Source organism: Rhea pennata, chromosome 5 (assembly GCF_028389875.1).
Source record: "Rhea pennata isolate bPtePen1 chromosome 5, bPtePen1.pri, whole genome shotgun sequence".
Taxonomy (NCBI): domain Eukaryota; kingdom Metazoa; phylum Chordata; class Aves; order Rheiformes; family Rheidae; genus Rhea; species Rhea pennata.
Window position 1 is genome coordinate 18,656,333 of NC_084667.1, and position 27,828 is coordinate 18,684,160.

The following is a 27,828-nucleotide window of genomic DNA, read 5'->3' on the forward strand; positions in this document are numbered from 1 at the left end:
ACTTTTTGGGCTACCCAAGAGGGGTTGCTTGTGTACCTGTTCACCCAAAGATGCACCATTCGATGTGTGATCATGTATTTATTCATCCTAAACTTACTGTACTGGGAACGAGCTACCTTTTTCTCCCACACAGAAATCATCCAGGGAGGAAGACCCCCCTTAGATCCTTGAAAGCCATGGATCCCAGCACAGCTGCACCATCCTCTCAGATGGCTCAAGAGGGCAAATCAGTAGCCACCAAAGGTGCTCATTTCCTTTACAGACACTGAAGTCAAGCAGGAGGTCAAACTTCCTGAAGAAAAGGTAAGGTCTTTGAGAATTACAGTTCATCGTGGTGTTGGGTGTCAGGGTTGGCTCAGCTGCCAGCTGCAGCCCTCGGACAGACCACATGAGAGTTTGTAGAGATCTGGAGCTTTCTGTGGTTTTGAGCTTCTCTTTACTGAAGCATTTTACATTTGGAGTTAAATAAGCCAAAAATCAAGTGACCTGTGTGGGGAAAAAAGGGGAAGTGGAGAAGGGGAAGATGGCAGTACTACAGTGAGGGAAATATCTCCTTTTTCAGACCAGATCAATAGGGCTGTTCTGGAGCTTCTTGAGTGCTTGGGCACTGCCTCCTTCAAGGACAGTCCACAGCACAGGTTTTAATTTGCTTAAGGCCTGAGCCAGCAGGGCTCTCCTCCTATCAGACATGACTCCTCCAAGTTTTCCAGCAGACATGTAATTTGTGTGTTCCCTGCAGATCAGCTCACTCTCGGGAGTTTTCTAAACTGAACCTCTCTAGTCCAGGGACTAGTTGCTGCAGCTTCTCCAAGAAGAGTAAGAAACATGCCTAAAGAAGAAGGCAGTGACCCTTGGAAGCGAGACTGGCAGTGCTAATGGAAGGACAAGGTAAGCACAGAAAGATGAGAAACTCATTTGTTAGTGAAAATCTTGAAGATGTTCAATCACAAAGTGCAGGCACCACTGTCATGTTATTATGAGAGATTTGAGAGGAGAGCTAATAGATAGTAGCACTTCAACTCTGCTGGTGGTCACAATGGGTACCAGAGGTGCAAGACCACCAGTGAGACGAACATAGGCTAGTGGATGTAGCATTCTTTAGGAGCTGGTTGGACTGTGCTTGTGCAGGGGAACCTGGAGGAGAAGTTGAGAGAAAGGGCCAGTGTGATCACAGCTGCGGGCAGGGGTTATTTTGGTGCCAGCTTGCTGCTGAAAGCAGAAACAATAGAGACTGGGGAAGGGAAATGGTAGGGAGGGCAAAGGGAGAGAATACACGACCCACGAGAAGAATTCCAGCTAGTAGGTTACAAAGGAAACAAAATGAGGGAGAGGGGGATGGCAGGATCTATAAATAGCTGGACCTAGCAAAGGTGCCGGGACTGAAAAGGAAGGGTTTGGGGCCCTCACACTAAGATGGAAGAGGTGCCAGCCACTGCACCGCTAGTGGAGAAGGGAAGTCTCAAGCTCAGCTATAAACTGCTTGAGAGACTGATAAACCAGGAACCTTTGCAAGCAGTTTTGCTAGAGGAGGAAAAACAGGAGGATGCAGTCAGGAAAAGCCACGTGCTGAAAGCGTGGGGCTGAATGGGCCTGAAACTTGGCTTGAAGAAGTTCACTGGAACCATGCTGCTTAGCCAAAATATTGCAATAGAAAAACCAGACAATTGCTTGTAGCTGTAGTCTACCCTATTGCCCCTTCTCTCCTCTCAACAAGAATTTGTTAACTCTGTCCAGAAACATCCTCTCATGTCCATCATGTCCATCTTGCTTTTTCCTTCTGTCTGTCCGTCCGTCTCTTCTAAGAACCTAGGTAGCTTGATAAGTAGTTTCATTCCCTCTAGCCCCTAAACTTTCCAGCTCCTTTCTGGCCTGGAACTTGGTGGCACTGTGGTACAACACTCGGTTGTAAGGCTTTATTTTTTTTCCTCCTTTGTGAAAAATCCCTCTGAAGACACTCTGTGCCATGTAGCCTTCCTATTCCTGCCTTTTTTCTTTTTTTTTTTTTTTAACAGTCTACCCTGCCGTCCTCTAACAGGTATTTTTCCAACCACACTTCCACAGGCCATACTGGAATCTGTGACTGCCTTTTGGCTCAGGGTCAGCACCATGGACTAGCCCTGCAGCCAGGCTCTGTGCAGCTACCCGGGAACAATCATCTACCTGTCTGCATAGAGCATTTAAGCCTATTTGCCAGCTTTCCTCACAAGCAGAGGAGAAGTCTGCACACAAACATACTCTAGCAGCTCTAGAAACATAACTGAGGCAGCTTCAGGTCAGGCACAGCCTGCACTTTGGTCAGGGAGAACATGTCCAGCGTAGCAGAGCTGAGCCCCACACAGCTGTGGCCTTGGCTTAGATCTGCAAACAGGGCAGGAACAAAGCGAGTCCAGGATAGCTTGTAACAGCTCCAAGGGGGCCTGCATAGGATTGCCACATACTTGTGCCTGCTTCAGTGTTTGCCAACCAAACCAGCCACAACAAGGGTGCAGGGGATGCGGAAGTGGGATAGAAAGTAAACCTGAAGCACCAGTAGCCCCAAGCTCCACACAAGGCTGTGGGAGCATCCCCACAGTTATATGCTAACTACAAATTCAGCTGCCAGCACAGCACAGCTGGCTTGTGGGCTCTGCGGGCTCCAAGGTGCAGATTCTGCCAATGGGGCAGAAGTGTTCATTAAAGGGTGGAGCAAGCTCAGCTTCTGCTTTGGGGAAGTGGGTGTAATCTGTCATAGAGAATCTCAATTTTTCTCCTAGAAAATTCATAGTCAACAGAAAATCCACATTTTGGGTAGTACTTTAGGAACTTTTTTTGCAGGAAGATGTCAGAACCAAAGTAATTATCTACCAGCCACAGATTTACAGCTTTTCTATAAGGAGTGGTTTTATTTGTTAAAAAATAGAAGATGACTAGATAATGTTTTTACTGTTTCCCATCAGGCACAGACACACTTATGTTTTTACAAAAGCAATGAGGGAAGAATAGGCTTTGTTGGGCTTCTGAAATTCAGGAACAGCAATTAGTTCATGTGCATATGCCTCCTTGTGTTCACACAAAAAGCAAGACATTTAGCATGGCATAGATGAGCCTTTGCTGTTAACAGAACCTCATTTGCTTCTATGAAGAACTAAGCCTCTAGCCAGAGCTGTTTCTCTAATATTAGACCATTAGATGCATTTCCCACCATCACCGCAGCAGACTCTTCACTACACAGGCTCTTTTACTAATCCATTTGTTTTTGGCATGCCAAAGTTCATGAGGTACAGTCTGGTTGAACAATTTTTCATTCTTGATATGTTGTATGCTGTCCATTACTTCAACTGTTGGCACCTTAAAGGAACTTCTGATGTGCAAGTATTCATTTAGGGGACTTGCTCATATAAACTGCAGTATGTTTAAATGTCACTATTTCTGGAAACCTTCAAGCAGCCCATTATGATCAGGTGGTCATGTTTTCCTAGGACAAACAAGTCTGCTCAGACTTTGTCCTCTAGAATTTCAGGTTGTTTGTACTGTAATCAGAGGTCTCGTCTGCTGGGCATTTCTGTCCTCATAGCAGGTTCTGGCTACGCCTAACTTCATCCCTAATTATAGCCTAACCAGAACTCAGCACTTCTGAGAAGATGAATTGAAGCCAACCTCCATGTTGCCCTTCATATCTCCCTTCTAGATTTTTTGTGGACTATACATGAAAGGCTAGTATTAAAGTTTGAAATATCCGTCTAACAAAGTACACTTCTCTGTTCATTACAACACGCATCTCAGGTCATTTTATCCTTGACCATTTTTACCCCTGTTATCTGAAGCCTGGCAGGCACACTATCTTCACATTCATGTGTATTAGAACAAAGCAGCAACAAATCATCCAGTTGTGGGTCAGCAAGTGGAACACATGCTATTACTGTATAACACTGCTGATACTTTGCCTAGGTATAGTTCTGAAAGCAGAGACTAGATCTTTAAATAAATCCCCAAGTGCTCATACACTGACATCTCTAATTGCCTAGTATAAGTTTAGCTGCTTCTTCAACTATTGGACATAGACTAATAGGTAAATTCAGAAGTATTTCTAGGTATTTTTAATGTCTGTTTAACTGTCACTTAGATCTTGGCATTAACTGCCTTTTATGAACACTTTCCCTTTCCTTGAAAACTGATATTACCAATTCGGAACAAAATGCTTCAGCTGTGTTCTTGCTGTTTTCACCCCTCTCCACACATTTGTGGAGTGCAAGGTTAGGGATGCTTTTTAGCAAGCCATTTCAGCGGCTGATGCATTTCTGCACTCTCACAAGACAGCTAAATATCATCAGTTTCAAATCTTTTCCATGGAAGACTGCATTTCAATGCATCCAGTGTGCTGTAAAAGGTTAACTCCTGTCCTTTCTGGCAGGCATGCAGCAAGATATTTGTGGTATGGTTTAACCTCCTAAAAGTTAACAGTGTTCAAATCTGGCCATTATTCCCTCCTTTTTCAGTCTGCCCCTGTTAAACATCCATTTTGGTTCATTAGCTGCAGTTGCATTCTGCAGTCATTCTGAGCTCATGGCTTCAGACTCCCTTTTCTGTATCATCTGTTTTTCTAAACGGGTCTAAAGCAGTTAGCTCCAGTGCCACTGGCTGAGGCTTGATTGAGTTTGATTCTGACTGAAGTTCCTTACATGTGTTAACCGAGTATAAAAATCTCACTAAAGAAAGCTATCACAAACTCACAGTGCATCTCAACACAGCAGTTTCAACTAGATATAGCAAATAGCCAATTTTTAACCCATTGAGTTTTACTCATACATACTTTATTTTCCTTTTCATGCCTTCAAGCTCCTGAGCTCATCTTGTACGAGCATGCCTATCAGTCGGATTCTTGACATATCCTCATGTTTGATTACTTAGAGAACTAAGATGAGGCCCCCACCTTGTCTCAGCAGCCTCAGAGGCTTTCAAGGGCAGAAAGAGGTCAGGCAAACATTTTATAGGTCTATTCCCGATGAAAGGCACTTAACAGCTGGGCATGAGTACACCTGAAGAGATTCAGGATCAGAAGAAAGGTGAACCTCTACAGCTAATGCACAGCCAGCAGATAACTTCCACCCTCCATTACCCCTTCATTGCTGTGTAGGGGTCTCCAGCAAAGCAGGGAGTACATTTCTATTGTGAATAAGTCAAGAACCTGGGGGAGAAGGAAGAGGAGGGTCTTTGTGTGCAGAGCGTTCAGTTTTTCTTACAAGCACAAGAAAGAGGTACAGCCAGAACTATCTAGAAGCATCAGAAAACCCAAGACCTAGTGATGCTTTCAGGGGTCCCAAGCAGAACAGCACTGGAATGTGGCTGCCTCTGAATACTAGCCTTCACTGTGCATCAAGCCCTATTCTAGCTCAGAGGAGGTTGTGTCAGCTCCTGATCTGACAATTTTGTTCACAACTCATTAGCTTAAATAGCCATATTACCCAAGATGGAAATCTTTCTTCTATCCCCAAACCATGCTACTTTCATTCCATAGTGTCTCCCAATGATTTTGCAGAAAGGCAAAACCAGAGTTTTAAAGCTGTATTACTGTCCCAAATGACTTATTGGGGGGCAGGGGGCCAACAAGCCTGTAGGTAAAAGATAGTGAAGTCTTCACTGAAAAATCTGGACAAATCCACACAGATTTGTCAGTTACTTTGCCGGAGCAGGGGGTGGGGGAAGCAATACTACAATAGTAGAGGTTCCCCATTGCCCTGCACATGCAAAGTTCCTTGAACAGGAAGGCTGGGGACAGGGGCAGACCCAACTACCCTGTGGATGAATGTGCATTGAAGCTAAAGAATTTTCCTTTGTTTTAGTCTTACATGCCACATACCTTCTTTCATTGTGTGGCGCAAGAGTATCTGTTCCCTTCTGCATCCCTACACTCCTATAGTGCTCACAGGCAGAGAAGTCTTTACTCATCCTTGTTTATTTATTAGAAAAGCCCTACAAGGTCTAGGCATTTAAAATGAAGCATTGGTTACATGGAACATGTGCCCTCAGTCAGAGTCCAGAAGTTGCTGCACGTACTGCAAAGGTGGAGTGGGGCCAGCAGTGACCCAGTGACTTCAGCAGGAGATGCCGATAGGGGTGCGAGACACTAACAGGGCAGTACCAGTCATGATCCAACCTTCTCAACATAGTTAGCAGGATAGAGTCCAACGTGGCCAGTGAGGAGTCGGCCCTTGCACCATCCCTGTTCATCTTCCTCACTTATCTTCATTAGTTCTTCACCTAAGAGTAAAAACAGTTGTTAAGGAAGCAGCCTTGGAAAAGGTAGTGTGGCCTTCTTTGTCAAGAGGACTCAAAAACAAAGTTCTAAAGTATATATATGTCTGAATATCTACAATTTTTGCCATAGCACCCTCAGTATTGTACTGTACAGTTTTTAATTAAAGCCAGAGTTACTGACCTCTTCAGTATCTATGTTCAGTACTATCCACTAGATTAGGGTACTTAGAGTCCTTCACTGCTGCTGTTCAATATCAGAAATCCTTGCTCCTGATATTTCTTCCAGCTTTCTTCCCCACAAAGGAAAGTGTTTATAAACCAGAGGAGTCAGAAGGCTCTTAGACATTTCTCTTTCTCAGTGGTACCTCATAAGTCTTCTGCAGCAAGTGGGAAGAACTTGTAAGAGGTTGCTAAGCTATAGCTGTTAGAATCCAAGATGACTATTCCATGATGGACTCTCCAGCTTGGCCAGAAAGGCATGGAATCTGCTCATTTCTCAGACAGTGACTGGGAAAGGCTCTCAACCTCCCCAGATCTACTTTGAGAAAGGGCAGGAAAGTCCCCTTCCCATCAGGGCAACATTACACATCTGCCAGAGAGACAGATTTGACTACATCAGTAGGTCAGCCTCACACTGATAGCAGTTGAGTGAAAAAGTCATCTGCTAGCAGTTGAGTGAAGAAGTCATCTGCTGTCTAGCTTAAGCCTTATTCTTGCATGCTGGTCAGAGCGGAGTCAAAGGGGAGGGCTAAAGCTAATCAGTCATGCCTCCATTTAACAGTTTAAGCTGCTGAGTGGCAAAAGACAGTCAAGTTCTAGAGCAACCATATTGTAAGGTATTTTAGAGCAACAAGTTAGAGATAGAAAGTTGACTAGTATGGTAACACAGCAGCATAGATGTTGGCCTCAGGCACAATCCTCTACTGAAAAGCTTTTTTTTTTTTTTTTTTAAAAAAAAAAAGTGGTGTATTTGAGATGTACAGCACAGAAACACCACATAAGACACACAAAACAAGCAAGATTAAAGACACTCAAGATCCAAATGTCCTCTTGGTATTGGAGAGATGGGCATGTGCAAGCCAAATTTAAGGGAGGAAAGAAAAAGGAAAAGGGGTCAACATTTGCTTCAGCATTCTCGCTCCCTCACTTTTCTAGTAGAGGTTGGGATCTCCACATTCAAGATACCAATTTTAAACAGTTTGTACAACTTTTTCTGCCAGTCAGACTTTGCCTTCAGTAGCACATGCCAGTCAGCTGGACTTTCCCCACCTTGAGATGACCATCTTCTAGCTATCTCTAATGACAAGCCAGACCACCTTTTTTTTTTGTACTTTAGAGAAGAAAGGGATATAAGTTTTTTTTCTCCCTGTGGCACAAGGGAGAAGCATCTGATGATAGTCTCAAGATAGGATACAGAGTAAGTGCCTGGCAGGCAGAATGTGTTTCATCATCTTCCCTTACGCTGTCACCAGGCAATCTTTTTGTGGCCTCACTATCTTAGTCTACAGATTAATCTGAGGTGGATGATACCCCTGGGCAGTCCAGTCGGGGAGGAGTCAGGCCAGAGGAAGAATAGATTTCAGTTTTCAAGGGGATATCCAGATCTTCGAGTGTTTCAATCATTCAGTTAGCCCAAGAGGGGACAGCAAGAGGTTAGTAAGAGATTAGTGCTTCTGTACCTGCTTTAAAGCTCAGCTCATCAGCCTCCTGTCCTGTGTAATCATACAGCGCTCGTACCCTTACACCTGGTACCTTTATGTCCTCCTCATGCCCATTGGTATCCAGGCACTTCTTGGGAGTGTCCTCATCTGACCACTCTGAAATATCTTCCTTCCCTCCGCTGTATTCATGGAAGGAGGAAGGGGATAGGACGGTGGTTAGAAAAAGCAGGCTCATCTCTCACTCACCTTCTCTTTCTTATGCACCACCCTGACTCCCACAGACAGCTACACCACAGAACAAGGTGTAAGAGGCCAACAGCCAAGTGAGAGTGGACAGGGAGGAGATACCAGGAGACACTAGATTTGAAAGCATCCCAGAGTCAGAGACCTGAAGGCTGGGAGGGCAATTCATTCTCACAGCTTCTGCACACATCCACATTCTCTTAATGACACCATCCTACTCCAGCACATCATCTCATTCAGGGCAGGCCAGTTCTAACTGGAGAGCCTATGTGCATCTAAGACTTATTCCAGTCAAGAAAGCCAGAACGGTAGGAAAGGCCACATCTTTAATCTCAAACAGATGTGGCTGGAATGCCACTTTCTAAGTCAAGAGCAAGAGCAGAAGGGAAGAACAGTAAAGGACAGGCGCCTGGAGCCCCCAAAACCCTGGAGAGATGTTCCATACTAACTTCACATGGGCTGATGCCCTCAGGCTGTCATAGAAGATGCTGTTCTCCTCCTCTTGATAGGAAAACCTGTAGATTGGCAAATAGGGCCCCTGAATTCAATAGGCTGGGATACTATAGTGGCCTTGAGACATCTCTACATCCCCATTCTTTCCTATCCAGTTTGCTTACATCAGAGCTGACCTTCTAAGGCAGGAAGGCAACTGACACAGTAGGTCATGAGTTTCTTCAGCCTCTCCCTATCCTCCAGCTTGCTCCCTGGCAGGGGAAGCAGCTCTACCCAGACTTGTCAGCACTCAGCACCAGGGAGCAGTAATGCCTGTATTTAGTAAACAGTATAGTTAACTGGAAGGGCTACCAGTTCCCAGTTCTCCCCCCCTAAGTCTGGAGGAAAGGAATCAAGAAACACCTGCCAGAATCTCACAAAGCATTAGACTGAACCAGGACAGATCTCATCACTAGAGGGACCTTTACAACAAAGCATCTTATGAGACTATCTGCTAGACAAAAGCTACTCTCATCTCCTTCACCTACCCCATCTTTTTGGGTGGCATGGACAGGGCTTGAAACGGAAGGGGTTAAGGGAGAGGTCACTCCTACCAATCCTACCTAATTTGTACATCTGGGCTCTTCCTAATGCATCCAGACTTCAGCCCTTACCCTTGTCTTGTCTGCAAAGGGGTCTGTGAGACAACACCATCCCGTGCAGGCAAAATGCTGGTCAGCGTCACATCGTCGGCCACCTTACCACTCTTCTCCTTCTTGGTGATTGGCCGCTGTGTTTCGAGAGACCATTCCTATTGGGGAAAAACAATAATACCATCAAGCCACATAGATCCAAGAGTACTCAGTATTTTTCCCTCTGACCAATACAGAGGGAAGAAAAGTGCAAGAACACCCAGATCATACTTCAGTTGTGGCTTATCAATCAGCCAGCCAGGTCGCCTTGCAGGCATAGCAGGCTTACTCCTTTGGAATCCCACTGTGCAGCAAGAACTGTGGGAGAGTTTAGGATCAGAGGTTGTGCCAAAGCCCTAAACACTGACTCCTGTTCCTCACCCTTGCAGCTGGCTGGCTGGAGTAGTTGCAGTTTGGAAGGCTTACATCCATCCCTTTGCGCACCAAGAGAGCTTTAAACAAAGCTTCAGAAGAGACAAACATACCAAGCCCAGTGAGCAGAGACCTTTTTCCCCAAACAAAACTAGCAATCCAACAGTTACAATAAAACAGCTAAGTGGCAGGGATGGTAGTTATACACTCCAGAGTGATCGGTCACCTCAAACTGAGGCCAATTCATCGCCATGCCTGGCCCATGCGTGTTGCGCCACCACTTCAGGTCCTCCTGGTTGTCTGCAGCCATGATGACTTGATAGAGATCTCGATACAATGCATGGAAGCTATGAGAGCAGGAACAGACAGAACCAACATAAATAAGCAGTTCCCCAAAACCCAGGTGCAAAGGAAGAACATAACTTCATGCATAGTTACACAGCTTCCAAAGTCCCATAGAATAAAGGATGATAGAGAGCCATTGAGAAACACCTGGTCAACCCTACGAAAACAAAGCCATCTACAAGGAAGAGTCAGTTGGCTGAGAAACAAGAGACTTGTTTGGTGTGACAGTGGCCAACATCTGACACCTCACAGCATAGTTCATCAAATGAGCCTTGAGAAAGCCTGGCATGCTCTTACACACAGACAAGGAATTACCTCCAATTCATTGCCACTGTCTTGAAATACAGAAGCATAAAAGAGTTTGGCTGCAACTGTCTCCCTATATAACCCCTATTTAAGGGCAACTTGTGAGATAGGAGTGACATGAGCCTACAAAAGGTCTTTTGATTCAGGGCAGAATAAGTGTAGCAGCTACAGTTACTGGAAGGCAAGAGAGCTACATTCCTCAGACTGGGGTTACGTATAGCCACACGGAGGCATTGCACAGAATAAGTTAGAAACACATCCACAAGATAGTACTGGAAGCCTAAGGGTTCAGAAGACAGACAGAATCCTTTCTGTGGAGACGAGCACTGTTCAAAACCAGAGACACCAGCAGTGGTCAGACCAAAGGGACCCAATGATAGTTCTCAGACACACTTGGAAGGGACAGGAATGAGACCCGTCTGATACATGCAGGCACTCCCCTTCACAGACCCCACAATCAGCACCCTTGCCAGAGTTCACAGCACCCTGGGCAGAAAGACCTCTGGTGTCAGGGCTGGTACCTTTCACTGGTGGAGAGGTTCAGATGCTGGTGCAGATTTAGGAACATCTCCTTAAAGAAGCACAGTCGCTTGCTCTCTGCTTCCTGGCAGCCCTCAAACACTTGCTCCATATCCTCCATGTAGCGGGGATTGTAGCGGTTCAGCTCTTCCAGCATCTTCTCATATTGATCCTTGCACTGAATCAATCCAAGAGGAAATCCAGTGGTGAAATATATAGCCTTGATCTCAAACCAGTGGCCCTCCCCCACCTCCAGCTTGGGACTGAAGAGTTTTCCCCTGCACTGCTAAACAAACAGCCTAGAATGTAGCAGAAAAAAAACCTTTTTCCCCAAAGCTGGTATCCCAGCCCATTGGTCTTCCAGAGGTCTTGCAAGCTTCTCACCCCTCCTTATATTTCCTTCTACACTCGGTCCTTCCACAGCTTTTCAAGGGGGCAGGCAAGCCAGCCACTTTGAGCAGCTAGCTTTCAGCTCTGCAGCTCGCACACCCTGTACCGAATCCCCCCCTCCCCTTTCATTTACTGATAAATGAGATCCTATCCAAATCAAAGATAGTCTTGCTCAGGTCTCATTCTATCTTGCTAAAGCCTCACACAATGAGATCCTAAACCTCCTTACGGGTTGCAGCATAAGCAATTGCACTGCTATTACAAGCAGCACTTTTTCCTTGAGAGGGGTATCCTCATAATCTGTGCCTGTATAAAACAGTCACCTTCTCAGCTTCCTGAGTGCACTTCTCTACACGCTCCTGCAGCTTGCGCAGCTGTTCTTGTGAGATAGAGGAGTCTGCCTTGGCATGGTTCTCCCTTGTATGGGCTGTCTTTTCCTCTTTTCGGGCTGCATGGTAGTTTTTCTTAGAAGTCTCCACCTGTGGCAGGAGTGATGCAGAGACAAAGTCATGATTCTGACCACAGAGATCCTCCATCCCTCAGAGAGGGCACATTAACATCCTTGCTACAATCAGTAGCAGTTATTTCAAGACAACACAATATGAAAGGCCAGTTTGGTATTTAACCAGCCATGCTCCCAAGGATAAAGGTAACCTCCCCCTCTAAGTGAACTCAGCATTAACCTGTCACACAGACACTGAGCCTGTTACCAAAGCCTTCCTACATGAGAGGGTAGCTACAAGGCCACCAAGAACAAGGGACCAGCAAGACATCTCTTCCTCTGGCATCCTCTGCCATACTGTCTAAACCCAGTGTGCTTGCCTAACAGCACTCATGATCAGGTAGCCAGCTGGGCTACCCTCATTCACCCCTTCTTCCCCATTCACATTTTGCTTACATCTTTCAGCTTTTTCACCCAGGGTTTCTGGGCCTTGCGGAACCCATCCTCTGCCTCCTTAGTCTCCTTGAAGCCCCCAATCATCTGCTTGTGGTAGGCCTCCTTCTGCCAGGCCTTGATCTTCTCTGAGTCTTCACCAGCCAGGTGGTTCCGGACATCTAAGTGAATTTCGCTCAGCTTGTCTGCGGCTGTCAGAAAGGCATGCCAGGCCTTCTCCAGAGTGCCATACTGTGGACCTGCAGGGACAGGCATCAGAGGGGCTATTATACCTCTTGCTCACAGAGAAAAGCACCAATTCTTTTCCTCCTACAAGTATCTGTCAGTTTGGAGTCACTTCCCTAACTCTTCTCCATTACACAAGTCAGCACTGAGCATCCTGCATGCAGTCCCAACAGGCAGCATCCAAACTGCCTGTTACAGCTGGCTGAGACAGGCACTCCTTTCGGGCAGCCTCTGCTGCTGGGCACTGCCTGGAGCAGCTAAAAGTTTCTGCAGAAAATTCTCCTCACAGATCTGGCCTGAGCTCAGGTAGCAATATCAGTTCATGACATGAGCTCCTGCTTCACAGGCTAGTGGGCTCTTCAGGGCTTTTGCTCCACTGTTTCCCATTATTTTGTGGGACACCATCAGTATATGAGCCCAGTGACACCGAATCACAGCTAAGTAGTTATTTTTTGATTGAAGAAAAGGGAAACAGTCAAGCCATCTTTAAGAGATCTGCAGTTTGATTCAAGACTTTGGCCCAAGGACCTGCCAAACTAAATGAATAGAGTATTTTTTGTAATCAAACACTGGTAGTGCAGAGAAGGAATACCTCCCAAAGGAAACAGGAAGACTGCCTGCCAGAGGAGAGAGGGGAGGGAAAAAAAAGGAAAAAAAACACCACACACAGCCAAAACAGCTTCAGCAAAGAAAGAGGAGATGCACAAGAAAGTGACCTCCTTGAAGAAGAGAAGCTTGTCTCCCAAAGAAACAGCCTTACCCACAGTGAGACATCATACTCAAGGAACAGAGTGCTGCTACCACAGCCTGTTCCTACCCCTGCCTGCACATCTTACCCTTCTCCACATTGGTCCTCCACTTGCGGGACCACTCTGTTAGCTGCTGGGCATAGTTCTTCTCTATCTTGGCTCGCTCCTGGAAGCAGGAGATTAAGTCATTGCATAGCCGGTATCCATCATCCACGCGCTTCACTGTCCGCCTGTAGTTTCCAGCCTGAAATGTGACATAATTCGATCACTTTACTGTAATGATTTTCACATCCCTTCAAAACAGGCAGCAGCAGGTCAGTCATTGCACAGTGAGGGATCACAGGCCCTCCTGAAACCAGCAGCTGGGCTCAGACCCCCCTTTCTGGTGCTCTCTTGCTGGAGGCAGAGCAGTGAAAGGAAGGAGCTGAGATGCTCTGGTCACCTCTCACAGCACAGATGAGTATCAGCTGAACAAGGAGCTCTTGTTCCACAGCATCTGAGGAAGAAAGGGTAACCTCTTCCCTGCAGTAGCATACAACTTGTTACTGAACTCCCCACAGTTCCTCCCTCCCTTCCACTTCAAGGGCAACATGTCACCTAGGAACTTGAAACTCCTCCCCCAACTCTATTGATGGGAGGAAAGATGACATTCCTATCTCTCACACCCTGATCATCCTTCCTTACCTCCCAGAAACTGCCCCCAGGAGCGTCCCCGCCAGCATCATCTTCTGATGACATTGCCCCTCTTTTCTTGCAGCAGAGAATTTTTGCAGATTTCAGTTAAGCTGAGAAGAGAGAAAAAGCAATTTTTAACAGAGCACTGGCTGAGCCTTTGCAGAGAGCACAGTCCTCCACTGGTTTTACAGCTGGAGAAGCCCAACATACTGTCCCACAGACAAACACTGGTATTACTGCACCTCCAGAAATAAATGGCTATATCCAGCAGAAGTGCTCAGGACTGAACCTGCCCCCTCACTCCCTGCAGAAGGATGGCCTCCTTGGCAGACCTAAAGCACTTTTGGAAAGGACGTTGTAGAAATAACCTTGCCAAGTCTCAACCGTACTGTTCTTGGAGATGCTGGTGAATCCAACACCTTTCAGCAGCACTGGGCACCTCTGCAGAGATTCCTTTCTTAACCAAGGCTCTCAAGAGAGTAGTGAAAGCTACAGAAACTGAGAAAGTAGCTAAAGCTACTTGAAATGTGCCTTGAAATACTTAAAAATAAGTCTTCTGTCAACAGAGATGACTCCAGCTTCCCAATATGAGTCAAGATTAAGGGATTACACCAACTGACTGGAGAAAACAAGGCTGAGCAGTCAGCAGGCAGGCATGTCCTGAATGGGGAGGAGCCCTATGAACTGCCCACCAGCTGAGCGGGGCTTGAACAGGAACTACAGAAAACAGACATGTCCAGCCTAATTGCCCTGCAGCATGCCTGCCAGTTTCACAGCAGCACTGCTTCCTAGCAACATCTTTGTAGGGCTGACATTTCCATTACGCTCAGGCCTATCACTGCAGTAGGCTCAAGGTCTGGGCTAGAAGGTGAGAGATGCATCTTGCTTGCCACTGTCTCCATGTTTCTGCCTGTTCTGTACAAGCTGGGCTGCCATTTTGTTCCTGGCATGGTGTGAACTAGGAATTCCCTAGGGAGAGGTTCAGGTATGCTGCTGTGATTGGGCAGGAAGCAGAGAGAGAATAAGAGAAAAGCCCAGTGTCATAACACCCCCCCCCCGCCAATCCTAGGCGAGCCTGGGTTAATGCAGCATAGATGTCCTCTACCGCAACATCTCCTCTTGCACATTCCTGGTTATAAAAAGCTTCCCTCACACCCTAGAAAGGTATCTGCTCATTCTGCCAGCCCCCAGAGCACACAGCAGAGGGACGAAGATCAAGACTCCCTATCTCCCACCTCCTCCAAACTCTTCCCAGTACGTCCACTATAGCATAAGCCACGGCACAAAGTGCCCCAACACAGACTGCAGAAATTTCCTCCATTTCTTCTGGCTCAGCTTGCCCAGTCTCCAAGTGGAGAGTGTAATTACATTAATGCTGTTTCTATGGGTTTCTCCAGAAGGCTTTAAGTGCTGAATTCCACAGTTACAGAAGTTGTTAAATGAGATGTGACAGAGCTGCATAAACTTTAAAATCTGAAGAATACCTCCACCAGCCATTCCCATTCCCACCCTCCATCCATCAGCAGGCTGCAAAGCTAACTTACGTGCCTCCAAGGCAAGCAACTTCACTCTTTTCCCCAGAAACTACATACCTGAAAGCTGAAAGGGAACACACGTGCCAGCTGCTCGCTGCCCCCTATTTTCTGAGCTCTTCAGATGCCTCAAAACAGACTGAAGGAGAGACAGACAGACACAGTTAGACACTGCCACTTCTTTGCAGGGATGCTGTCCATTCTGGCACGTCGCAGTCCCAGGGTAGGAATGAGGGTGTCCCCATCTGCCAGCTACTAGGAGGGGCACCCTCTGATATAGCAGCTGCAGTCACTGTGCCTCCCGAGATGCCACGTTCCAGCACGTAGGAGAGATGCCAAATCCTCGTGTCACAAGATCTAGCCCCAGAGAGAGTTAAAATAGAAACACTGGGGCGGCATGACGGCACTGTGCGGGAAAGGTAGCGTCACAACAGCTGAGCAGAAGGAACAGCTCACAGCCAGGAAGGTCTAAATTAGGGACATTCCCCAGGGGCCTGGTCCCCCCCTCACTGAACAGACTCTGGGTAGACCCATTGCCTCCGTGTGCTGCTGCCCTCACTTTCAGGCCTAGCTGACTTTTGGGGAAGATGGGAAAGACTGACAGACTTTCTCTGGTCCTTTTTTGTTAAAGATGACAAGGATTGACATACAAGGCAAAGGATTAGGTGACTCTGCTTTAAAAACAAAAGAGACACACACACACGTTCTGGTGATGAGGCCAGAGTCCCTCCGGCAGCACCAGTACACCCAGCACTGCCTGGTGGGATGCGATTCTCTGGAACACTTTGTCCCTTGATTCTGTGAGCCACATCCATCACGTTGTCAGAAATACTTTGTCAGAAATCTTTATTTTGCCATTATGTCATTGGTAACTGCCACCAACTTTCCATGGAGGAAAAGGAAGTAAGAGACTTGCAGAGGCTGAGGAAGTGAGGGTGGAAAGAGGTCTGTTTACCTCATATTCACTTCCCTGAAGATGTACTTCGAATGTCAAAAGCATATTTAAAAAACACCTTCCTCACCACTCAAAAGCCCTTCTGCTCAGTCAGATGTATCCACCTGGTTGAGGCTGGGAGGTTAGGGCAACTGAGAGTTAACACAGCTCAGAGAACAGAAATTGCAGAACCCAGGAGGAAAAGGGATTGTTGGTCAGGTATTAAGACAGGTCTGGAGCAGAGGTGGGGTAAGAGGAGAAAGGAAAGGAATGGGGAGTGGGTTATTGCAGACAGACTAGTGACCTTTGCGAGGGAAAGAGCTGGACACTTATCAGATTCAGGCCACTTCGTTAAAAAGTTCCAGCTCATCATAAACCTTCACAGCTTACCAGTAGTCCCCTAGTAAAACCATACTATACATTCCTGAAATTGCTAAGATTAACCCTTTCTCCCCACACCCCCAAAAAATGTTACTTAAAAAAAATATAGTTAGATCTGTCTGCCAGGCCTTTCCTTTCTCTCCCCTCAGGAAGAGGCGGATCAATTAGAAATGACCCATGAAGGTTGTATTTTTCTCCCTTCCCCCTACCCCAACAGTGTGTGTTTGTGTACCCGCTCACGCACACACTTCTTTATCAGGAGGCAATGAATCTCAAACATGCCTTCTGTCTCTGGTTTCCAGTTCAGGCTCACTATGCAGTACTAGAGCTTGGGAGTAAACGCAGAAGACTTGTGTGTCAGAATGCGGTTGTTCATTTGAGAGACAGTCCAAAAAAAAAAAAAAAAAATACAGACCCCAAATCTGTTCTTTCTGCAAGTTCCACATGAACTTTGAGCCATGTCTACTTATTTTCTCAGTAGTCACAAACCTAAATAACTGGATTTACCATCAATATCTGTGGGCTCTGAAATGTAATAGCTGCGATAGATTAAACCAAGGGTCCGTATTGCCCAGTATCCTTCACAGATAGTGGCTAAAAGCAGCATCTTCCCTAACCTTGAGAACAGAGCAAGCACATATGGTGCCTCCCCACATACTCTCCAAGTCTCTAACCATTTGCTGAGGGTGACTTCCTGAGCTGGATGTGGCATCTATGAATCTTCAAGGGATTTTTCTCTCTTCCATTAACTTCTCTAATCTCCCTTTGAACTCACATGAGTTTTCAGCATCCACAACATGTGTCAAAGCATCCCACAGCTTGAAGGCTCTATTGGAATCATCAATATAGTAGTAGTGTAGGGGATTTTTTTTTTTTTTTTTTTTTTTTTTTTTTTTTACAAAAGTAAGTTGAGTAAAAGTAAAGTTTAACCAAAATTTCTACAGGTTAAACTCCTTAACCTGAGTAGTACCCAGTAAAGTACTTTTTACCATAGCAGTTGTACAGACTATACAGGAGTCCAGAAAAATCTGTGCTAGTAGAAGCAAAAAGGTCAAAGAATGAAGAGGACCCTGTTCAGCTAGGCTTTTTCTGGACTTCACATACTCCATGAGCCCATGTCAGTCAGGAGATCAAATTGGATCTGCACGCAGACTTATGGAAGGTACTTAGTGCTGCACACAGGGGCTGAAGAACAGCTGCTGCTGTCACCCTGGGCTCAAGAGGAGCAAATAGATTGCCACTCCACCCCCTCATGCCTAGTTATTCCTGAAACATCATATGTATTGTGAGCTGCCAAAAGTTTGAGACTAGGGAAAAAGTTAAGTTTGCCAGGAAAAGTGAATAGATGATTATTATACATGCCAAAGTCTGGAGACTGTTGTACAGCAAGGTAGAGAGATGACAGGGATACCTTGTCGACAGCTTAATGTAGCAGAAGCCACCATGTAATTCAGAAGGGCTGGCACAGCCTGTACAGGACAAGCAATGTAAGCAGAGTTGTTGGAGGTTTGTGGGTCAAAACCAGGACTCTTTCCAGTGTTACTGCCACTTCTGCTAAAAGCAGGATATCCAAGAAATTGGACTTGCAGAGCAGAGGAGCTTTTCCCTGCTTCCTCTTTCAGTTCTAGCAGTTAAGAGCTACTTGAGACCTCGCTGCAGTTCCTGCAGACAAGCTCTCTGAAGAAGTGGGGAGCAACCACACCTTAATCCACTTTGCACCTCCACCAGATTGCACACAAGGGCATCACAGGCATCATTACAACCAGCAACATCAGCTGAACAAGCTGAACTAGGCAAATAAGATTTCTGCAGAGATACAACCCCTCTTGCTAGTGGGATTGAAAGAGTACTTCCCTCCTTCCCACAACTACCTTCTCTCACTAAGGACCAACATAGCTTTTTGGACCACATCTGCTATCAGCTCCCTATTAAGCTATTCAAAACTGGCTCTTGGTCCTTAGTAATGAAAATGTGTTGGAACAGCTCGTGACTTCTTCACCGATACTGAGCTCCACTCAGGGAATGCCAAAGCACTTATTATGGCAGAGCTGTTTCCACCTTTAATTAGGTTCAAACAAATAAACAACTGAAGCACAACCACAGGAGAAAACAACTGATACTTGATCACTGTCACCCACGTGGGCAGTGAGAAGTTTGTAAAGATGGAGGTGGTCTCACCTCTGTATAGCTACTACAGCCTTTTAATTTTCAGGCTGCAAGACAGTTTCATCCCCTGAATCCAGCAACTCCACAGGGATTACAGCAGAGTGGCTAATGCTGGCACACTCAAGCTGGGTGAGGGGCAGCTAGGGCCCCCCAAGGACAGTGAGGGGGAGGCAGCTGTGGAGGCTAATTGGCAAAGTGCACCTCTCTCTTCCACAGGGCCAAGAGCTGCACTAATTTGTGACTTAGCAATACACCAGGGCCTTCTTAAAGCTCCACTGTCTGCTTTAGACTCTTAAGCATATTGCTGATCTCAGCCCACTGCAGGCAGTCACACATCTTAGACCACAGTTTCTCTACCTTCTGACCAATGCGACAGGCCAAAGTCTTCTTTCAGACATATATGGATCTGGCAACATGAAAAGTTTTGCATTTTTGTTGTTTGCACAACACTAGTACAGCAGAGTCCTGGTCCACAGTTAAAGCTTCTAGACACTATAGTAATAATCTGTAGTTCAGAAATCTTTCCCTTAGGCAGGTAAGCCACAGATCCTCTTCCCTCTATACCACACTCCAATACTTCCATTCTCCAAATGCCCAGGGCACCACTTCTGTATATTGCTCGACTGCCTCCTGAGGCTCCTTGCAAGCAATTGTTTTAGTAAGTTTGCCAGGAACAAGCCTCTGAACTCTGCAAAAGCTCAAAGGGCTGCTGCATACAGCCCTGCAGGAATTCCTCCATAGAAACAGAACCCATACACTGTGCCAGACAAGGCCTTCTGCCCAACTCCTTTCTCCTTCCCCGAGTACTACAGCAAGCAGTGGATACAGACAGAGCTGGGAACAAGTTGATTATATTTATCCAGTAGCTGGGGCTTTGGTGGACAGGCATTTTTTACTACACAGCAGTTTCTATCTAGGCTTTGAAGCCAAGCTAAGCAGAGTTTTAATCAGGCATGGGCTGCTACCAGCTCATTTCCACCTCAGAGCAAAGCAACAGTGTGAGATTTCTGCAACCAAATTGTTTGGTTCCCAAAGAGTCATTTTTCCTGTAGAGTACATGGTGGTGAAGGTACTGTTCTCACCCCAGGGCACTTCTGGCTTAGGTTGCAGATAAATATTTCCATCTGAGCCATCAAAACATACAGAAGGACAATGACCATGTCTCCTCTTTCCTCTTACTCAGGAGACCTGAAAGCCTTTTTTTTAAAAAAAATAAAAAATAAAAACACTCATTTGTTGTCAGAAAGGAACTAGAGGGCTGGCGGTAGGAGGTAACACATGACACTAGGAGAGCAGTGAACTGGATTGCTCGTGGTGCAGCAGCGCTGGAAGGTTCCTGATGCAGAGAATGAAATGGGGCACAGGATGGGTTTCTCTTCCAGCCTCTCTATCACTGCAAACGGGCATTCAATAGCTCTGAACCGGTGACTGCAGTGATGCCTCAGTAATGTGCTCTCCACCGCTATTATATAGGAGCATGGATATTTACTGGAATACTCACCTTTCCAAAAAGGGGCCCAGTACTTCTCTGCAGCTAGAGAGTGTGCCAGGTAGCACAAAGATCCTCCAAGAGATCCGTATACATTAAGTGACTTCCACCCAGCAAAAACATCCCTTAGAGATCTTTATCCCATTGCTATGGTCACACCCTCAGCAGAGTCACCCAACCAGGAAAGGTACTAATAGCCAACATTTCCCAGCCGCTCCCTAGGGACTGGGGCCTGCCAGGGCTGCCTAGTGCAGTTTTGAGAAACATTTCAGCTGGTCCCTCCAGCTGGGGAGAGGGCAGAGCCATCAGACAGAACAGTAACTACACACAAAGGTCACTTTAGCTATGTGCAAGCCTGTAACAGAAGCTAGTCTCTGAGGTGGTGATTCTCCAGAGATCGAGTGGCTATCCACTAACAAAATTCCCCATGGTTATACTGAAGTATTAAAGCACAGAAAAGGTCCTCCTCCACTTAAGGGGCTGACCTCTTGCACCTACAGGCTACTCCATTACTCTCCCCCGTTTCAGACCATACTTTCTTTATATTAGTCTCCTCCAGAATTTAGATTGAGCTAATGTCCTGATGACAGGCATCCCCCCCCACCTTTGCCTTATCCAAAGTTGTTTAAGTGTTCAGACTGAATGAAATACTTTTCACATTTATTAGCTTCAGGCTACTTCCCTGTCCAGTTGTCAAAGACAAGACTGTAGAACAGGCTTCTACCCAAATGCTGCTGCTGATCTAAGCATTAAGATTTCTGACCAAAATAGCTGTGCCAAGCAGAAAACTTGCATAGGCATTGTTGTACCAGAAAAACAAAACCCCGTCTTTTCCGACGACGTGAATCAGGGTATCTGTAGTGTTACAGGAACAGAGAACTGTCCTGGTCAGCACAGCAGTTATCTGATAACATAAATGAAGGAATATGTTGGGCTATCAAGGTTTATTAGTTTTTGCTCTTCTCGATTGTTCGTTCTAGGAAGAACTTGATTGTAAGCTCAAATATCCACCAAGCAAAGCACGGAGGGAATCAGTGCTGTCAGCAGCTGGACAACGCAGTACCACACTCTAACAGGGCAACAGACCATGTTCACTCAGGATGTTCAACACGGTTGCTGGAATAAGTTTCGCAAGTGTGCTGTGTCTGTATATTTAACAGGCAGCTATAATTAAGAGCTGAGGATAGTGTGATAGAGACATCCAAGCTACCAGAAACAGCACCATTCTAGCCTGCTCTTTTTGCTGTGCAAGTAGCCCAACATCCATTCCACGCAGTCAGCATGTCTGCTTCCCCGTTCGCATACCCACTGGCTTGCCCCTCTCTCAAGGCAAGGCTTTAACCCCTGCAGATGCAGAGAACCTACCACTGCTGTTCCAATCTCCTGAGCCTCCTCAGTTGCTTGCTTCCATGCTGCATACTTCCTACCCTACCGTATCAGGGCCAGCTAATAAGCATCAAGCTTGTCAGCTAACCCATGCAATCAGCTCACCTCTTAACCAGAAGAAGCCCCAAACAAGCTGTGTTTTGAAGTATTTCTTTGCTAAAGCATCACTGATAAACAGGTATTTAAACTCCAGTCAAAGCAGTTATAATCCTCCTGAGCAGTCACAGCCTGCACCACAGTTTTCCAATATTTAATCTACATTTCACCTTGTTACAAGCTTTTCTGCCCTCAGTAACTTACAAAACAAAATCAATAGTCCATCCTGTAACACAGCTGCCTGTAACTTAATAAAAAGATATCACAATAGCAGGCTAAGCCAGTCCACCTACTTCTGCCTTGGAGTAAGGAAGCTTGCTTTGTTCATATCTTTACTGGAACAGCAATGATCCTACCAGGATACAATGCCCAAGCTTCAGTCTACCCAGAGCCAAGAACAGAAGAAAAACATGTGCAGGTTTTTGCCCCCCCCCCCTTAAAAAAAAAAAAAAAAAAAAAAAAAAAAAGCCACAGGAAACTGCTGTTAGTCTATGTCAATGGAACATTCTCCTCCTGTGATTGAGTCACCTTGTAACCCCCAGAGCAGGGATCAAGTTTACTTGAATACATTAAGAAACCTTAAGGAGGCAGACTGCAATCAGACAACCTTCAGAAGAGCCACAGCCCCGTTAGTTCCATTCCGGCACTGAACTCCTGATGGTGCCTTGCTTCAGACCGTACATCAGTCAATGTCTTTTCTGCCTCTTCCTCCCACTTGGAAGTCAGTGTATTTTAACCCAGCTGCAGTTCTGCTTATCAGCTTCATTTTACCAATGCTTAGTTTCCATTGCAATGGATGCTTTTCGAGGAAGGGCAAATGGGAGAAAAGGATGGAGTTGGCAAGTATTTTGTTGTTCAGACCAAGCATGTGGTAATCATATAACCAGTCAGTTCTAACCAGTCAGTGCATTTCCTTATTTCTGGTTGTATCAGACAGGATTCTGGTTTGACTTGGCAAAAGCTGATAGGTTACTAACAATGTTTATGCGAACACTTTCTTCCAAATATTCATATAATGCAAAGAAGGGCTGAAAGAAAGTTTGTGCATCGAAGAGTCTAAAGTTTATCCAGTGTCCTGCACAGCTGCACGTCCCAAACAGGCTGTAGAAGGGAGCACAAGCAACTTTGTAAAAGAATAGCTGAATAAGATGGGACTGAGCCCTGGAACATCTCTTATGTTAATACAGGAAAGGAGAAGAAAGAGGTGAGAAGCATCACACTCACTGCTTCTGTTTTGTGCTGTAGTCAGTTCCTCCACTTTGATGATAGTGTGGCTTTGTTCACTTCTTTCTCCAGAGCTAGGTTTACTCAATTGCTTCCTCACAGGAAAATCTAAACAAAAAGAACATCTGCAAGGGTAAGGCAGAGTTCAGAGCCATATGAACTGGCAGGACTACGGACAGACTGCAACAGAGCCATTTTGGATGGCTGCAGTCTTTTCTGGAAGAAGGCATGTGAAAGGAAGGCAAAATCTGCTCTTCGGAGTGGGGAGAAAATCCAGTAATTTAGGGTTTCCTTCATAGCATCTCCTGGTCTGAGAGAAGTTGGGCTTCTGGTCTGAGAGAAGTTGGGCAGATTAAATTATTTTGACAGTACTCCATTCCTAAAGGTACCCATATGCCTTTTTGACATATCTCCCAGAGACAGGCAGAGATAGCAAGGTTGAAGTAGGGCAGCCATTAGGAACTGGCCTGCACTGTGAACTGTGACTATTCATACTTCACACATTCTTCCTGAAGATAATTATACTGCATGTCACACGAGAACTTTTGTTTACTTCCATACTGCCTGCACAGAATCTATTCTTCAGTATTGTAGCTTCAGCCCTCTCCAAATCAATTTTTGGATCTGAAGCTAAGGAACAGGACTATCAATATAAATACACTTTATATTCAAGGTGTTATCAACTAGACTCTGAAAGAAGATAAGAGAATGGGATAGTCAGCCCAAAAGGCACACACTAGAGAAGAAATGTCAGCTGTTTGGCATCATTGGAATGTCATTTGCTTTCTCACCCCATTGCCCAGAGCACAGATCTCCTCTTCTGATCTTCAGGGTCCAACTTGACACATGAGGAGAGAACACCAGGAAGCTTTTTAAAAACAAGAAGTACAAACAGATCAATCCAATGGGGTTTATTTTCCCCTTCAGGGCTTCCTGAGCCAGCTCCTATCCTGCAGGTCAAGGGACTGTTTCTCAGTCTGCACTGAGGTAGAAACCTGCTAGTACTCCTTCTGTCTCAGCAGACACAGCAGTATCTGTCTTCTCTCAGGAAGGACTTCCCATTTTGGTTGCTGCCCTGGTTCACAAGCTCAGCTATCTCCATTTAGAAGATGACAGCACAGCACAGCTGTGCAAAAGAGGCACTGAGTGCCTGCCTTCAGAGATCTGTGGCCATTGGCAGAGCACCCTCCAGCTTTGCTGGAGTCAACACCAGGCTTTTACCCAGGTTTCCTGGCTAGTGCACTCCTAGTGCAAGAAAGGGCAGACCGGAAGCAACAAGAAGCAATAGTAAATATCTAGAATAATTTGAGAAGTGAAATATACTCCCAACTTCCCCCAATCCTCTGTGAAGGTCTCTTGCCCTTGTTAGAGACTGGGAGCAAACCCACTACAGAGCTCTACCCAGCAGCGCCACAGCCTGCACAGCTCAGCACGTATGGGAACAGCAGAGGCTTGGCAAGGACACAGAGGGAGAGACGGAAGTTGCCACCAATAGATAGTCATCAATAGATAATCACCACATCCCAAACAGCCTATGTACCGCGTCTTCGTACAGACAGGAGATACAGGGCTTGGGCAAGCTCAAAGCATTGACAAATGAGACTGGAGACTTAAGGCACTGTCAGCTTTAGGCTGCCTGCAGCAATTCTAACTCCCCTAGCCTGGAAAAATTTAATGCCAAGTCATGATAAACAGAGACCTACCAGAGTTATCTACTAGGAGAACATGAAGTCCTGCACATGAGCCTGATGCCTCTGGATCCAGGCCCCTGATACCATGGAGATGCCTCATATGCCTGTTGAGCTACCTACAATGCACAGTGACAACTGCTAGATTTAGCGTGCACAAATTCTGACCATCGGAAGTCTGAAAGGCTGCTTCCCATCGTGCAGTTCACAGTAAAGAGAAACCACTGCAGGCTGAAATATGATTAGGATGCCAGTCACACATATTGCCTCACAGCACTGCCCAGCTTCAGCCCACATTTCAGCTTGGAGGAACTTTATGAAACTATTGTACCAGTCACTGAAACAGAGCTGGATGATTACAGCAGAGTATGCACCAGGCTCTTTGAACTGACATTATGCTCTGTGCTGGAAACTCCTTGTGCCCAGTCAGAGGGCATTTGGATGTTAAATTGCAGTGATCACCATGCCACACGGTAGCAGTAAAAAGCCGCAACTTGAAGTGCTTCCTAACTACTTGAAGGGTGCAAGGCTCTTCTCCTACCCTTCAAAAGAGCAGAATCCCAAATCCTCCATGAAAACTTTCAGATACAATAGTCACCATTTTCTATCCCACCCACTAAGGCCTTTATGGGGCAGGTTTTTGGTTTTGTTGATCTGACACAATTCCATGTCATACTGCACCATCTACACCCATCATGCTAAGTAGTGATAAAATAGCTTGCAGGATCAGAAAGTCTGTTTTAGAAAGATAAAGAGTCCCTCAAAGGACTGAACAGCACTCTTACTGTTTAGGCATTTCCCCCGAACTCTCATGGGCAGCCCAAATTCACATATCACTGATCAGCTGATGGTGAAAATAGAGGCAGTTTATTAGTGCTTTCCCATCAAGAGCATAGCTTTTTCCACTCTGGCAATGGGCAGATTCTTTTAGCATTTGAGGTCCTCAGTTCAATCCTTGGGCATCAGCTAACACACAAGCCAAACTGTTCAAGGAAAAAACTGAACAATCTCTGGCCTTCAGAAAGGCCAGAGTAGAAAACATACAGCATTTTCTGCCATATGAGTTCCTAACAGAATCAAATCTTGCCCCTGGTGCTGTAGCTGACTATAAAACTAAGAATAAGTTATCCCTTAAAAAAAAAAAAAAAAAAAAAAAAGTCACATTACAAATATACCAGCCTACATAACTAAATTAAAATATCCCTGGTTTTGAAAATCATGTATGTCCAGAAAGAGCCTAAAAGATTCAAACTAGCTCTTGTACAGTCTACAAGAAAATGAATCACTTTCATTCTGCCTCAGTTATTGTCCAGTGAAGAACTGGATTTGGGGACAGAGTATCCTCAGGCTTTTATGGCTTGGTTATGCACAACTCAAGCTTGCCAACCTGCGTGCAGGTGACATTTTTAGCACGGTCCAGTGCCGATCCTCATTCATTCACTGGAGTTTGATAATGGTGTTCCACGTGGGCAGGAGCTCTTAGGCCTATACGTAGCTAACACAGTCTCGTTAGCCCTTTTCACGGCCTGAGAAGCCAGCCTTCACTAGAACAAGTGCAGGCAAGCCAGGGAAGCTCAAACTCATAGGTCAGAGGAAACAAAAAAAGCAAGTAAAGCAATGGAATACAATACAACACAACAGGCACAAACCAGCAAAGGCAGCAAGTGGTTAACCCAGCTCACACATTCATTTTGCTCCAAGTTGCTGCTTGCAAGAAAACATAGCAAGTATTTTGAGGAGTTTCTAGTGAGATACTATGAATGACAAAACCCTGGTGGGGCAGAGCAGCCTCTACTTCACGGAGGGTACGCCGCACACCTCACGGAAAGGTGAATCCTTCCCCAAAGGAATGCACCCAGTTATGCAATGCGCAGGGAGAAGCTCCACTGCTACTCCACCCAGAGAGCAGCTCGCACCTGGAGCAAGGAGCATCGAGACCCCGTCACTGCAGCCCACACGCTGCAGTGGTGCGTTCTGCTCCCGTGACGCACGGAGAGGTATTTGAGCCCTGGTAAGGCTTAGTGACTCCCAAGCGACATGTGAATTCCAGGGTGGAGTGGGAGGCTCTGCTAGGGTTTTGCATTGCAACCACTTACTGTCACATCAGAAATTCCTTCTCATGAATTAGGTTGGCAGCTGAATTCAGGGGAAGAGAGACTCATCTCCCATTTTCAGCAGTGGAAAGCACCACTTGGGTGAGGAGGTTTGCAGAGCAAAGGAAGAGGCCGGAGTACTTCCCAGGGCCAGGAGCGCCCGGCGGTGGTCAGCTAACCCTCCCCTCACCCCTCGTGCTTGCAATAGACCCGGAGCCTGAAGAGCTGAAGCAGGCAAAGAGCACATAGTTGGCACAGAAAGCGGCAAAACTGGTTAACGTGTTTGGGCCACCCTAGCAGCTTCGCTCATTGATAGTTTCACGGGGACCACGGACCCCTCCTTCTACAGGGGCAAATCACAGATCGCTCTCTCAGGCCCACTGAGACCCTTCGCGTTTGTCAGCTTTTCTTCCCCCCCCCCATCGCCCCACAGAGGATAGTGCAACCCCATGGCCCGGCCCGGGGTAGGGGAGCCCCGCTCGCGGCGCTCCTCGCCCTGGGGGAAGGGGCTCCGCCACGCGTGGGGCGGCGCGGCCCGAGCCCGCCGCTACGGCCCCAGCGCGGGAGGCGGCTCGGCGCGGAGCCGGCACAAAGGGGCCGCTGTGCGCGCCGCGGCGCCCGAGCCGCTCGCCCCAGGCGGGCGGGCGGGGAGGGGGCCCGGCCCGGCCCGGCCCCGGCGCCCGCGGGCAGCGCTCCCCCCGCCGCAACCTGCTGCGGAGCCGCCCCGGCCCCGCCGCCCCGGCCCCGCCGCTCCTACCGGCCGCTCGCCGCGCTCCCGCAGCCGGCAGCGCCTCCCCCAGCCGCCCCCTTTCCATTAGGAAACTTTTCCCTTGGAGCCGCCAGCGCCGAGCTGCCCCACCGCCTCCTACCGGGAGGCGGCGGCGGCGGGGCCCGGGCCGGGCTCTGCCCCCGGCGCGCCGGGACCCCCGGCACCCGCCGGCGAACGGGCCGGAGAGGAGGCGGCGCCGGGCCCCCCGCCACTCACCTCGCGGGCGGTGCGGAGCGGAGCGGAGCGGAGCGCGGCAGCGGCCACCTGGGCTGGGAGCGAGCCGGGCCCTGCCCCTATTTCAGCGGCGGGACGCGGGGGCTCCCGGCCCGCCT

The 27,828-nt window shown here is 46.9% G+C and overlaps 1 protein-coding gene and 1 long non-coding RNA gene across 4 annotated transcripts; one reads left to right on the forward strand and one right to left on the reverse strand.

Annotated features, from left to right (window-relative positions):
* Positions 1 to 139: 139 nt before the first annotated feature.
* On the forward strand, positions 140 to 21,992 carry LOC134140837 (uncharacterized). Its single transcript, XR_009958501.1, has 3 exons — positions 140 to 303; positions 740 to 888; positions 21,221 to 21,992. It is a non-coding gene; the product is annotated as an uncharacterized LOC134140837 (long non-coding RNA).
* On the reverse strand, positions 5,917 to 27,828 carry PACSIN3 (protein kinase C and casein kinase substrate in neurons 3). Of its 3 annotated transcripts, XM_062576430.1 has the most exons (12): positions 27,713 to 27,828; positions 15,331 to 15,409; positions 13,748 to 13,848; positions 13,151 to 13,307; positions 12,093 to 12,328; positions 11,518 to 11,673; positions 10,807 to 10,982; positions 9,861 to 9,981; positions 9,245 to 9,381; positions 8,588 to 8,653; positions 7,914 to 8,074; positions 5,917 to 6,237 (listed from the first exon to the last, which is right to left on the reverse strand). In XM_062576430.1, exons 3-12 carry the CDS (start codon positions 13,799 to 13,801, stop codon positions 6,122 to 6,124), a joined length of 1,380 nt encoding a protein of 459 aa, XP_062432414.1. In that variant the 5' UTR covers positions 13,802 to 13,848; positions 15,331 to 15,409; positions 27,713 to 27,828; the 3' UTR covers positions 5,917 to 6,121. The 3 variants fall into 3 exon arrangements, with proteins under 3 accessions (XP_062432414.1, XP_062432413.1, XP_062432415.1); XM_062576429.1 differs by lacking the exon at positions 27,713 to 27,828 and having other exon boundaries at positions 15,331 to 15,541; XM_062576431.1 differs by lacking the exons at positions 8,588 to 8,653; positions 27,713 to 27,828 and having other exon boundaries at positions 15,331 to 15,538.